The sequence below is a fragment of the Trematosphaeria pertusa genome (assembly GCF_010094035.1).
Source record: "Trematosphaeria pertusa strain CBS 122368 unplaced genomic scaffold BU26scaffold_6, whole genome shotgun sequence".
NCBI classification, from domain to species: domain Eukaryota; kingdom Fungi; phylum Ascomycota; class Dothideomycetes; order Pleosporales; family Trematosphaeriaceae; genus Trematosphaeria; species Trematosphaeria pertusa.
Genome location: NW_022987217.1, coordinates 650,086 through 661,741, shown reverse-complemented (window position 1 = coordinate 661,741; position 11,656 = coordinate 650,086). Strand labels below are relative to the sequence as shown.

Below are 11,656 nucleotides of genomic sequence, written 5' to 3'. Positions count from 1 at the left end.
AATCACCTCAGCTGGCTTGGATGGAATTTGACGCTGAAGGTGTGCTTCATGCTATTTTATCTTCAGTTGGGGACGGACGTAAGATCTATAAACCCCAACGATTAGATGCTTACTACATCGATCTGGTCAACCGCCCCGTCTAATCATCGCCACCGCCTCCAATGGGGCCGGAGGCTTGTTTCGCCGCCTTCGCCGCAACGATATCGTCCACCCTCAACAGCAGACATGCACTCTCCACGGCCGTCTTTACGCTCTGCTCCTTGACCGCCATCGGTTCCCACACGCCGAACTGCCGCATGTCCACCACCTTGCCAGCGTCTCCGTCGATACCCCATGAGCTGCCGCTATGCTTTCCATCCTCGTAGCCCTCCGCGTGCTTGGCCCGAAGCTCGGTGAGCACCTTGATAGGGCTGTTACCCGAGTTTTGGATGAGTGTGCGAGGAATGACTTCCATAGCCTCAGCGACGGCCTTGTACGGCCACTGCGCCACTCCTTCTATCAGCTTCGATCTCCTCTCGAGGCCAACCGCGACAGCCATTTCAGTAGCACCGCCTCCAGGGCAGAGCTTAGGGTTCCAGATGACGTTCCTAGCAACGCCCATGGCATCGTGGAGATTCCGCTCAATCTCATTGAGAATATCCTTTGACGGGCCTCGCAGCAAGATCGTACATGCTTTGGGGTCTTTGCACTTTGTCAAGAAGGTGAAGTATTCATCGCCGATCTTGGATATCTCGAAGAGACCGCAGTGTGTGCCAATGTCGGATGCGGTCGCAGCGAAGACGGAGTTCACGATTGTGGCGCCGGTGGCTCGTGCAACGCGGTTGTTGTCTGTCTTACGTACTCGGCGGATAGCAGTGATGTTGTGCTTGACGAGGAAATGTTGCGCAAGGTCTGCGCGGTCTGTTAGCTGCGAAATAGCCAGAGTTAGCGCGTTGCGACATACCGCTGACGCCCTTCTCAGTAATGACCAGGTCAGGCTTGAGCGCAATAATGGCATCGCACATAGCCTTCACCTGTTCTTCCTCAATCTGCAATATGCGGTTCCAATCTTCCTCTTTGCTGATCTCGATATTTGTTTGGCTCTCGCCCTTCTTGTACTCCAGAGGGCAGTCGAGGAGCATGACCCTGGGGTTCTCGATCCTCCGCCTCATCTTGGGATGTGTGATGTCCTTGTTCAGCATGACTCCGTCCAGCACCTGGCTGTCCTCGATCTCGCCGCCTGGTATTTTCTCGATACGCGCGTAGCGTTTGATGTCCACCTCCTTCTTGCCCCCAACCTCGATCGACACCGTCCGCACGGCTTTGAGTGCCAAACCGCACATCAGCTCCGACCACCGCGACACGAATTTTGTGCCGATTGACGCGTTGATGAGCTGGTACATGGCCTTGTCGTCGTCGATGTCCACATCCACCGCTATCTCATCGATAATCTCCAGCGCGTCGGCGAGTGCCCGCTTAAAGGCTTGGATGATGACGACCGGGTGGATGTGGCGCTCCAGCTGCGGGAGTGCTTGGGCGAGGATTTCTCCAGCTGTGTCGGGTTAGACCTTCTCCGGCCAAAGAGTGCTGTACCCTACCTAATATTATGACGGTAGTAGTGCCGTCCCCAACCTCCTCGTCTTGCGTGCGGCTCAGCTCAATCATGCTCTTCGCGGCGGGGTGTGCGACCTCGATTTCTCGGAGAATAGCATGGCCGTCGTTGGTGAGGACGATGCCGCCCATGGGGTCGAGCAGCATCTTGAGCATGGCCTTGGGGCCCAGACATGATCGAATGATGTCCGCGACCGTCTTCGCAGCTGTGATGTTTGACAGCTGGGCTTTGCGTCCGAATTGCCGCTCCCCGCCGGGGGTCTGCGAGTCTGTTTTGCGGTGAGCTGCCTGTCGGGGCTTCGCTGGATCGTCAAAACATACTCATAACAATCACCGGTGCCTGCATCTTGGCGCGGGTAGCTGTGGTCGGCGGAAGGAAGGCGGAAGGAAACAACAGAGAACGGAGGTCTGTGGGTATCAAGCTGTGTGGGCGGGTGCCTTGCAGCTCTGCTCTGCTCTGGTCCGCCAAAAAACGCGTCGGGCTGGCCGGTGAGTTTCTCCGACGCCGCCCGGGCGAGTGCTACCGCGCTATGCCCTTTCGGCTCCACAACACAAATGCAATGAGTAAGCAAGCGCACGTGATGCAGCCTTCCCCGCGCCTGCTCGGCCCTTTTGTCGGCTCGGCTTCTTGGCCACCGTGCACTCATTCCGCATGCGGCCTCGCTCGGCCTGCCAAGGCGCTATGCCGACCCTGGCATCGCCCATTTACCCTGATTCTGCCCTCCGATACCGCCTCCAACCAGCCTCTCACGGGACTCAGCGCGGACCTTTACAAGAAGCCTCCCGCGCCCTCAGATCCATCTCTCCTTCACCACACCTCACTTGCGCCCACCTCTCACTGCGCCGAGCCTCTCTCCCTTTTCCCACTTAGAGGCCACCCACTCCTCAATTAACCCTCATCCACTCCTTTGCCCACCTCGCACATCATCCATCTCCCTCCTTCGGCGCATCCCACCTTGCTGCCATCTCCTTCATCCACCTTCTCGTCGCCCAGGTGACCGTGACCTTGCTTGTCGCAAGCCTTGTCGTCTGCTCAGTTGCTAGCCGACTGTCGTATCACTGAACTCTCTCCCCTCTCTTGATCTACTAAACACACAGTGACCATGGGTCTCAACTACTACGCCTCGTCGCCAACCGTCGTGCTCCCACCACCACAGCCGCATGACCATTTCGCTCACCAACGTTCTCACTCGCCGAGCACTTTCCGCCCAAAGTATCCTACGCCGCCCTCGCTCAACTATCTAGCAGCTGTGTCCAATGCCACAGCCGGGCGAAAACGATCCATCGCCGACGTCGACGACCCCGAGGAGAACCAACCAGTCGGAGCGGTTGTCACTCCAGCGCCCGCGAAGCCCAAGCCTGAACCCATCTACGGCCCAGGGATGACGCTCATCTACCCTGGCGAGCCCGGCTTCATCATCTCAGCCGAGTCGCAAACCGGCACATGGTGCGAAGAAAAGAACGAAAAGGAAGAGAAACCTCACCCCGTCCGACCCATCGCTGTCTCGCGCAAGTCCCAACGGATGGACTCGGCGACCGATATCACCATTCCATCGCTAAACGACACGGTCGCCCAGAAGACCGAGAACATCATCGACGAACACGGCAACACCATCGACGCGCTCATCGCGTCGCTCGGGGTCGGCTGGAAAAACGTCATGACCAACCCAGCACTACGCGACGCCGCACGCGCCTACTCTCGCGTCATTGAGAACCACTTCGATCTCACCGAGGCCCTAGTCATGCTTGAAAAGGAGTCCTTGTCAGCCTACCTCGTACGCGCCAAGCAGCATGGTGTCCAAGGCTACTGGCTCTTCTCTGATAGCCTCCAGTGGTGCCAGCTCGTCGGATGGTCTCTGCAGCGAACCGTGCACAACCTCATGGCCGGCCCTGTCCCCCGAGTCGAAGGTGAACGCATCAACGCTCGTGAACGGACTCCATCGGAACCCGCGACCCCGCCATGTCAGGACATGGACATGGCCGTGCCTGTTGCTGATGTCGACGCGATGGAAATGTGATGGACACGCTGCGAACTCCTGCCTCCTGTTCTTCCTTCCCTCACACCATGTACGGCAACAACATGTTTCGGCCTATTTCGCGTCTTCGCATCTTCGATCTGGAACTTCTTCGATGGGAACTCGGCGTTCGACGGTGGACGGATTTGCTCACTGGGGCGGACATGTATTGACCATGTATTTTAGCTTTTGCTCTCCACTGCGGCAGCTCGATCGCCCAATTCGGTCGCGCCGCATGTGCTCATACCTACTAAACAACGAAGCACTAAACAATGAAAAGAAATATTATTATTACACCTGCCTCCTTTTCTGCGTGGTGTGCCGTGACTGCCCTAAGAAGCGCTTGATTGGACCGTGACGGATGGTGGGGAGAGCGCCAACGCGAAAACTCCAGGCGTCGTCGCGCCGTCCCTTAGCCTTCCCTCGTCACTCGGTCAACAGCAAGAAGACGCCCTTTATCGCGTCTTTATAGCAATGCGCCGGAAACCGCCGTCTTGCTGACCACTTCTCGAACTCTACCAACGGCCCTGTCGCCCCGCGAGCGAGAGCAAGTACGGACCCGTCCACCCGCCGTGCAGACCGAAAAAAGGCGAAAATGAAGACTCGAAAGCGACAGCCAGGATTCAGGACAGACATGCGCCAATCCATTCGCTTTCAAGCATGATTTTGCTTGCAGCAATACAAGTGCTGTAGCCGCCTGGTTTTCCTGCACGGTCAAGGGGCTGCTGTCAGAGATTCACCCTCCAGAAGCACCTCCACGTGTGGAGTGAGAGCAGTGAGAGCGAGAGAAACAGCTGCCAACGTCATCTGGGGTCCGCCATGGAGAGGCAGGCGTATCTCGGCCCACGGCGTCCGAAGCGGGAGGAACAAGCCAAGTCAAGCATCTTATGTACTTGTCGGAGAGCACTGCCCGAACATCGCAGAGCGCTGTCCGTTGTTTGGACTGGAGCCTGCTAATGCTGCACTACACAGCCGCGATGGATGAAGACGCTCTCCTTACTGCATTCTGCACATTCTTCAACCGCAGCTGAAGCAAGCCAGGCTGGAAAATGTCGACGAAGGATCAAGCACAGGCGCAATGCCGCCGCCTGTGGGGTTTAGCGCTAAGCCGTTGCCCAGTCTGGGAAAAGGCTTATCTCGCACACTAGGCCTTTTGCGGTATACTCAGCGAAGGTGCTCCCGCTCCGCCCTCTTCCCAGCATCAAGTTGCGTGCGTCTGTAGCTGGTCGATCCTGGCGTGGAAGATATATAAGGCCAGTGCGATGTCCCTCTCAGTTTGCTATTTCAGCCCTCACATCCAGCTCCAATACATCAGACCATCCTCTATTCTGTGTCGTTTCCTGTTCTCTCCAGACAGAGTTCACCAATTGCGCCATCCCCCTCGTCCTCCCGCGTTCCTCCCATCAGCATGAGTATTTCATTGCTAGCCGCAAGGAGGCTCTTCGACGATAGTTCGGACTCCTCAGACAAGAATGTCTGCCCCACCGAAAAGACTGGTCCACCAATCGTCCCATTCGTTGGGAGCATCACCTTCCACGAATTCGCCTACATCCTGTCCGGGGTGTGCGCCATAGTCAGCTGTCTCATGATCTTCGTCGTCGTCTTTCTGCATGCTACCAACTACTCGAACCCGATCCAACAGCGCCAAATCATTCGAATCGTCCTGCTCGTCCCTTGGGTGGCTCTCTTTGCCTTCCTGATCGTGTGGCAGGAAGGAGCCGGGGAATATCTGATGGAATCCGTTGACTTCGGTTGTGCGATCGCCATCTCGGCGTTCCTGCTGCTGCTGTGCGACTACGTGCTCTCGAATCCTGGTGGCTTTGACGACCTTTTTGGCGAAGGCGCTTTGAAAAGGAGGGAATTCGCATCAGACAGCCCTGCATGGTTGAAGGTGTGTCTCTCCACTCCTCAGCAATAGTCCGTAGGTTGAGATTGCTAACCCAAGCTCTAGCGCGTTTGGTACATGGTGCTCCAGTTCATCCCCACTAGCATCATCATCTGGCTAGCCACCTGCATATCCCTCGCAGCTGGTACCTATTGCGCCGCATCCAATAGCATCCACTTCGCACACATCTGGATCAGCGTCTTCAAAGGCATCGTTACCACCGTAGCCATTATTGCCTGTCTCAGGTTCTACAAGATCCAGAAGCAGCACCTGGCGCCGTACAACGTGTTCCTCAAGCTCTTTGCGTTCAAAGGTATCATTGGCTTGAACGCCCTCCAGACCGTACGTCTTCCTCCATATCCTCTTCCACCTCACCCAATCTAATCCCATCACAGCTCATCATCAACATCCTCGTTGGCGGCGGAACAATCAATCCTTCGAAATACTTCACGTACAACGATCTCGCCGTCGGCCTTCCGTCACTCATCCTCGCTTGCGAAATGCCCATCTTCGCCACGCTCCTCTTCTTCGCTTTCCCCGTGTCCCCATACAAGGGTGGTCAGGGCCCCGCTGCCGGTCCTGTCACGGCCCTCATCCAGGCCTTCAACATTACAGACCTGCTGTCGTGTTTCGTGCGGGGTCCGATGAGGCTGGTCAGGGAGCAGCAGTGGGGCATTCAGAGGGCGAACAGCATGCCCCTTGAGGCGAATGCGGGGACGTATCAGAGTACCGAGTATGGGATCGAGAGGAGGGATGGAGCGGCGAGGTACGATAACTATAACGCTGCTTAGGGGAAGAGTGGAGACTGCATATTGCGGGGAGTTGAATTGCGGGAATTACGAGGTTACGATGTTACAGGTCTTGCGGCCTTAATATGCATGTTTTGATACGTTTGTCTAGCGTTCTGTTCTATACACGATTTCCCAATTGCTTTTCGAATGCGATTTTTGTTCGAGTCTCCTTACAGACCCGACATTTCTCCACTTTGCTACATATCACTATTCGTCTCCTGTACATCTTCATCTTATGGGCACCCATCTGCACAGCGGCTAGAGAGCCAATGCGGATCGCCGCGCAGAAGCACGCATTGCTTTTTGGTCGACGGTCCAGGCCCTACGAACCATGGGAACCAAATTACTATCGAACTAGAGTCTATCATCGTAACGTGTGTGCTCTCGACCAATTATATGCTATTCTGATACCCTGCAATGCTCTATCGTTATGCCAATCGACGTTTGCCTGAACGCTCGAAGCCACTTTGTCGAGCGCTGTCTCTAACCTCTCAAACACAGCGGAGATTGGCCATAATCCACCGTCTGAGACTCTTATATCGCACCCGCAGCCGCAGCAATGGCACCGGCGACAGCAGCCACCTGCTTCCTTGTCTTCTTAGCCTTCCGGCCCGCAGCTCCTACGCTCTCCTTCGTCGAGCTAGGCGCGGCAGCACCCGTCGTCGTTCCGTCCGCCATGCTCCCACAGATCCCACTCCCACTCGCAGCCTGCATTGAGAAGTATATCCGGGGAACGCCCTCCTCCATGGGGACCGCGAGAGTCCCATCGCCGGAGACAGTGACCTGGTTGCACGTCAAAATCTCATACACCGTAGTTCCCGCACTCCATCCCGTGTTCCCCAGACTCAGCGTCCAGCTCGCAGAGCTGTTCCCCTTATTGGTGAAGACGGAGATGATCTGCTTGCCGTCAAACCCCTTGCGGAGCGCAGCCGTGTTGGTGTCATTGTAGATCGCCCAGACGTTGTATGTCGCGTAGTTGGCGTCGATAGACAGGGCCTGGTTGCGGACTTGGTTGACGGACGCAATGAGCTCGTAGAGAGGCGAGCGGCGCGAGTACTTTGCCAGCCATGTAGCCTCGCGATTGGCAGGGTCAGCGTAGCCGGAGTAGTGCTGTTCTTGGCCGGCGTAGACGATCGGTATGCCATCCCAGAGAATGGTAAGCGCGAGCGCGTTCTTTGCAAGGGATAGATCTTGGGTTTGGGATGCGAATCTTGGGAGATCGTGGTTTTCGGTAAATGTGCCGAGGACGGAGACGTCTTTGCACTCTGTCTTTAGCTGTTCGACGGCCCGGAGTAAAGAGACTGTATTTCCTTGTGTAGAGTTGAGGAAGCCCATAAAGGGGTAGTAAGCCGGGTAGTTTAGGAGACTGTCCAGGTAGTTCTGGTAGTCGCAGACGTAATCCGGGTTTCCTGCTAGGACTTCGCCAGTGCAGAAGACTCCTGCTGCTTGGTTGAAAGACGACCAAAAGTCTTTACCGACATGTTTGACAGTGTCGAGACGTAAGCCGTCGACTTTATTACTCAGTCAGTAAATGAGAAGGAGGCGCGAGGTTTGCAGCTAGAAGTACTCACTCGAGTAATTGGAGACCAGCTCCTTGATCCAGTTGTTGTACTCATCACGTACGGCTTGATCTTCGGTCCTCAAGTCCGGAAGCTCCACGTTGCTGTCGCCTAGCCAGCAATTCTCGACCATGGTTTGGTCGGAGTAATTGCTGATTGGACAATAGTCGTGGAAGTACTTCTTGTCGTTGAAGGGGTAGTATCTGGAATAGTCGACGGCGTCTGCGCTACCGTTCCAGGCATTGTGATTCGGGACCACGTCGACCATGAGATACTGCGTTGAAGTCAATTACGATCTCTATTCAAGCCGAGGCTCCAGCTGTGCGGGAAAGGATCTGGCGTACCATTCCTCTATCATGGAGCGCCTGGCTGAGTGCTTTGAGATCATCCGCGGTACCAAAGTGGTCATTTAGCATGTACAGATTCTCCTGCCAGTAGCCGTGATATGCATAACCGAACACCGTGCGTTCCGGGATCTGGTAGGTGACGGGAGAGATCCATATCTGCGAGAGGGTCAGCCAGAGTCAATCCAATCGGTAATTAGTTCTATCGGCATACTGCGGTGAACCCCATATTCTGTATGTAGTCAAGCTGGTTGATGATTCCTCGCCATGACCCTCCACAGTAGTTCCCGTCCGCTGTATTACACGAGGCCGTGGTGCTCCCATCCGACCGAGCAAATCTGAAGATGTCAGGAAAAAGCATTCTTATGTCCAAGAGGCATAACAACATACCGATCAGTAAGAACCTGAAAGATTGATCTTGACCTCCATTGCTCCGGTGTCGCTGCATTCACGGCACCAGCCACAGCGCAAGCCACAGCGGCATTGCGAAGTATCCTAACCATCTCCCCTCCTGCAGTTCTCCGAGACAGCCGAGCTCAAGGAAAAAGTAGGATATGAAGCCTTGTAACACGAAGTCGAGGCCTTCGATATAAACTAGAAACAAAAATGTTTCAAGGGCCCTCAGAAATAACGCTCTAAGCCCCAGCTGCCAGCAAAACTGCCCTGAAAACGTCAAACGACCATGTCCTTAATTTTGATAATACCTGGCGCTGGCGAATCAGACGGCGGCGCTCGACATGCAAATACCCACTTTAGATATTCGCAGCCTGGCCACTTAGCGCGCGAGAGACTGCTTTGGGGTGCAGACTGATCGCCTCAACATCCAACGAAAGGAAAAAATCGCTCAGGTGAATTTAGCACCAGCGAGAGAAAGGGGTCGGCTGCGAGATCGATAGGTGTTGAGGATAGCCTTCGGGCTTCGCAGGTAGAGGGAAAATACTCGGAAGGAAATACTTTCTCGTAGGCGCGGTTGCAGCTTACAACAGGTCAGAATTGCTACAAGCAGACCCTTGCCTCGGCTGTACACCTACTCGCTTTCACCGTTAATATATCGCATACCCAATGTAGGATCGCGACGTCAGAGGCCAAGGGAGAAAGCCATCACACGATCGCCGAACCGGGTAGGAGCCTTGCGCTAGGCGTGGATCTGAAAAGCTTGACTGGAGAGGATGTAGGACTCGATGTATGCAGTGAGGCCTTGTCGTAAGCTCTAACTGCTCTCGTGACGGCGTGCAGAGAGCTAGGCGTGGAGGTAGTTTTGAGCATGTGAAAGAGCGTACTTTAATGGACGCTGGAGGAACGGGGAGGCTGGTTCTCTTCAACGGGTGCTACTATCTGCGGATGTATTGCGTTACACATCGTGACATGCGCGTCGTGCTGGAGAAGATTCGTTGCATGTGGTAAGTGGGTACAAGGCGTACGGTCAGAGTAAGCTTTCGTAGGTACGAGGTGGCTGTGGATGTCACGTTGTGGGGTAGAGATGGCGAGCAGAAAGGTGCATGGACGCTTAGACTTCAAGGGAAGGTACGACTGGTGGTAGCACATGACGTGAGAACAAAATGCCCAGATTTCTATGCAATACACCAATCCAGAAAACTATTGTTCCAAGGTTGTACGCTTCCGCCGTGACGCGAAGACATAGCACAGATAAGCGGGCTGACATCCTTCTGTGCCCAAGACACATTGCCTGAGATCCAAACAAGCAGGCGCCTTAGAATGCAAGATGCGGAGTCGCATGTTGGAAAAAAAGGAGGAGCGAAGTGAACCGTATCCAAGCCCTACTGTCTTCCACTCGTTAATCCGAAGAGCTTATCCATGCGCTGACTGCAACTTTTCCAAGGAACAACATCAGATTAGCCCCACCCCATCTCTCATACCTCGCTATTCCACCTCTTTGGAGCCGCCGGTAGACCTCCATTGGGAGGACCTCTCACCTGGGGCGAGCCTATGGCGGGCGGTGCTGGTCGTATAGGTAAAGACATCATGTTCTGGCTGCTCGAGGCGCTCGACGTCCTGGAAGGATACGCGGGCCGCGGTGGCGCCGATGTCGAGCCGTTTGAATCCGAGTGCTTAGGGTCAACACTCGACGGTGTCTTCGAAGGAGGCGATCGTTCACGTAGCTTCTCTCGCACGGTAGAGGATGGTGCGGAGGGAGCGAGGTGAGATTTGCGCTTGTTATGGTCCATCATGCTAATCGCCCATGCTTCTAAATCGACCGGAGTTCGTTTCGCGGCTTGAAGAAAGGCGTCGTGGTCCTGCAATCGATTAGCTGGTTCTGCCATGGCTGGCTGCTGAACCTACATAAAGTTCCTTCGGCGTCGGTCGCTCTGCAGGATCCTTCATCAAACATTTCGCGATCATGTCCTCCAAGATCGAAGGGAACGCGTCGCTCTTGGGCAGCTTCGGGGCCGGCTCTAGAACGATCTGCTGCAAAAGATCGAGAATGCCCTGTGGCCCGCCAGGCCCGTCGGCATCGTCGTCGCTGCCGGCGAAGGGAAATTTCCCGATCGCCAGCTCCATAAGCGTGAGACCAACGCTCCAGACGTCCGACTTTACCGTGTATGGTGAGCCTTGTATCCGCTCCGGTGCCATGTATGTTCCCGTCCCAACGAACGTTTCTGCTATGGACCCTTCCAGTTCGCTGGAAACACCGAAATCGCTCAACTTGATCTGGCCCTTGGAGTTGACCAGGATATTCGGCGGCTTGAGGTCTCGGTGCATGATACGATGCGCGGAATAAAGGTAGGTGAGCCCGCCCAGCACTGCTTCAGCAATCTTGCCTAAAACATCCACGCGGACAGGTCCAAATGTCTTCGATACCCAGTCGAGGGATCTGTCTCTCGGGTTAGCGTTCAAGAGACAGTAGAGACGGATCAGGTATGGCGCACCCGACGTCCATGTACTCCATGCACATTATCACGTCCCCAGTATCGCTCTGGAAGGCGCCATAAAATGCTACAATGTGTTCAGAGTTGCAATCGTGCATGATTCGCAGCTCGCGCACAATCCGTTTCCGAACTTCGTTCTTAGCTTCGACATGTATAATCTAGCCGGACGTTAACCCTAACACCGGTCCAGGCAACTCGGGGCATCCCTTACCTTCCTCGCCATTATAACCTTTGTCGCAGCATGCTGCACTTTGCTCACGGTCCCTCCATTCCCCGAGCCGAGCTCACGGAGGACTATCAGATCCTCCGCTTTAAGATCCAGCCGGAACTCGACGCCAATTTCGAGTGTGTCTGCCCTTCCCTCGTCGTGACCGAGCGCGCCAGGTATCTGCGAGTCTCCAGCCGAGGGCACTGGCTTCGGAGGGGGAGCGCTGAGTGCAAGGCCCTTGACGTTCTTCCTCTTCATCGTCTTCGTCTTAAAGCCGGAGTCGGCCATGGTGGCAGCTCCGGGCGGGCGCCGGCGTGCGGTGACAGCGGGGACGTGGGAGCGGCGCGGCGGGTTGACAGCTGTGAAGAACGGCGGT

At 55.4% G+C, this 11,656-nt stretch overlaps 5 protein-coding genes across 5 annotated transcripts; 2 read left to right on the top strand and 3 right to left on the bottom strand.

The window, feature by feature from the left end:
* Positions 1-21: 21 nt before the first annotated feature.
* On the bottom strand, positions 22-2,073 carry BU26DRAFT_518357 (T-complex protein 1 subunit gamma). The gene is made up of 4 exons (XM_033828793.1): positions 1,912-2,073; positions 1,578-1,859; positions 944-1,531; positions 22-891 (listed from the first exon to the last, which is right to left on the bottom strand). The coding sequence occupies exons 1-4, from the start codon at positions 1,934-1,936 to the stop codon at positions 140-142; spliced, it is 1,647 nt and encodes a 548-aa protein (XP_033684828.1). The 5' UTR covers positions 1,937-2,073; the 3' UTR covers positions 22-139.
* A 320-nt stretch (positions 2,074-2,393) lies between these two features.
* On the top strand, positions 2,394-3,890 carry BU26DRAFT_518356 (uncharacterized protein). The gene has a single exon (XM_033828792.1). It carries the CDS (start codon positions 2,694-2,696, stop codon positions 3,606-3,608), a length of 915 nt encoding a protein of 304 aa, XP_033684827.1. The 5' UTR covers positions 2,394-2,693; the 3' UTR covers positions 3,609-3,890.
* Positions 3,891-4,633: 743 nt separating this feature from the next.
* On the top strand, positions 4,634-6,650 carry BU26DRAFT_290287 (uncharacterized protein). The gene is made up of 3 exons (XM_033821629.1): positions 4,634-5,496; positions 5,557-5,832; positions 5,886-6,650. Exons 1-3 carry the CDS (start codon positions 5,014-5,016, stop codon positions 6,279-6,281), a joined length of 1,155 nt encoding a protein of 384 aa, XP_033684826.1. The 5' UTR covers positions 4,634-5,013; the 3' UTR covers positions 6,282-6,650.
* Positions 6,651-6,774: 124 nt separating this feature from the next.
* On the bottom strand, positions 6,775-8,843 carry BU26DRAFT_290312 (glycoside hydrolase family 13 protein). Its single transcript, XM_033821630.1, has 5 exons — positions 8,575-8,843; positions 8,399-8,522; positions 8,185-8,343; positions 7,853-8,114; positions 6,775-7,792 (listed from the first exon to the last, which is right to left on the bottom strand). Exons 1-5 carry the CDS (start codon positions 8,685-8,687, stop codon positions 6,816-6,818), a joined length of 1,635 nt encoding a protein of 544 aa, XP_033684825.1. The 5' UTR covers positions 8,688-8,843; the 3' UTR covers positions 6,775-6,815.
* Positions 8,844-10,055: 1,212 nt separating this feature from the next.
* BU26DRAFT_563711 (dual specificity mitogen-activated protein kinase) lies at positions 10,056-11,568 on the bottom strand (the record flags this gene model as incomplete). Its single annotated transcript, XM_033833200.1, has 4 exons — positions 10,056-10,439; positions 10,486-11,017; positions 11,073-11,230; positions 11,284-11,568. 4 exons carry the CDS (start codon positions 11,566-11,568, stop codon positions 10,056-10,058), a joined length of 1,359 nt encoding a protein of 452 aa, XP_033684824.1.
* Positions 11,569-11,656: the final 88 nt, after the last annotated feature.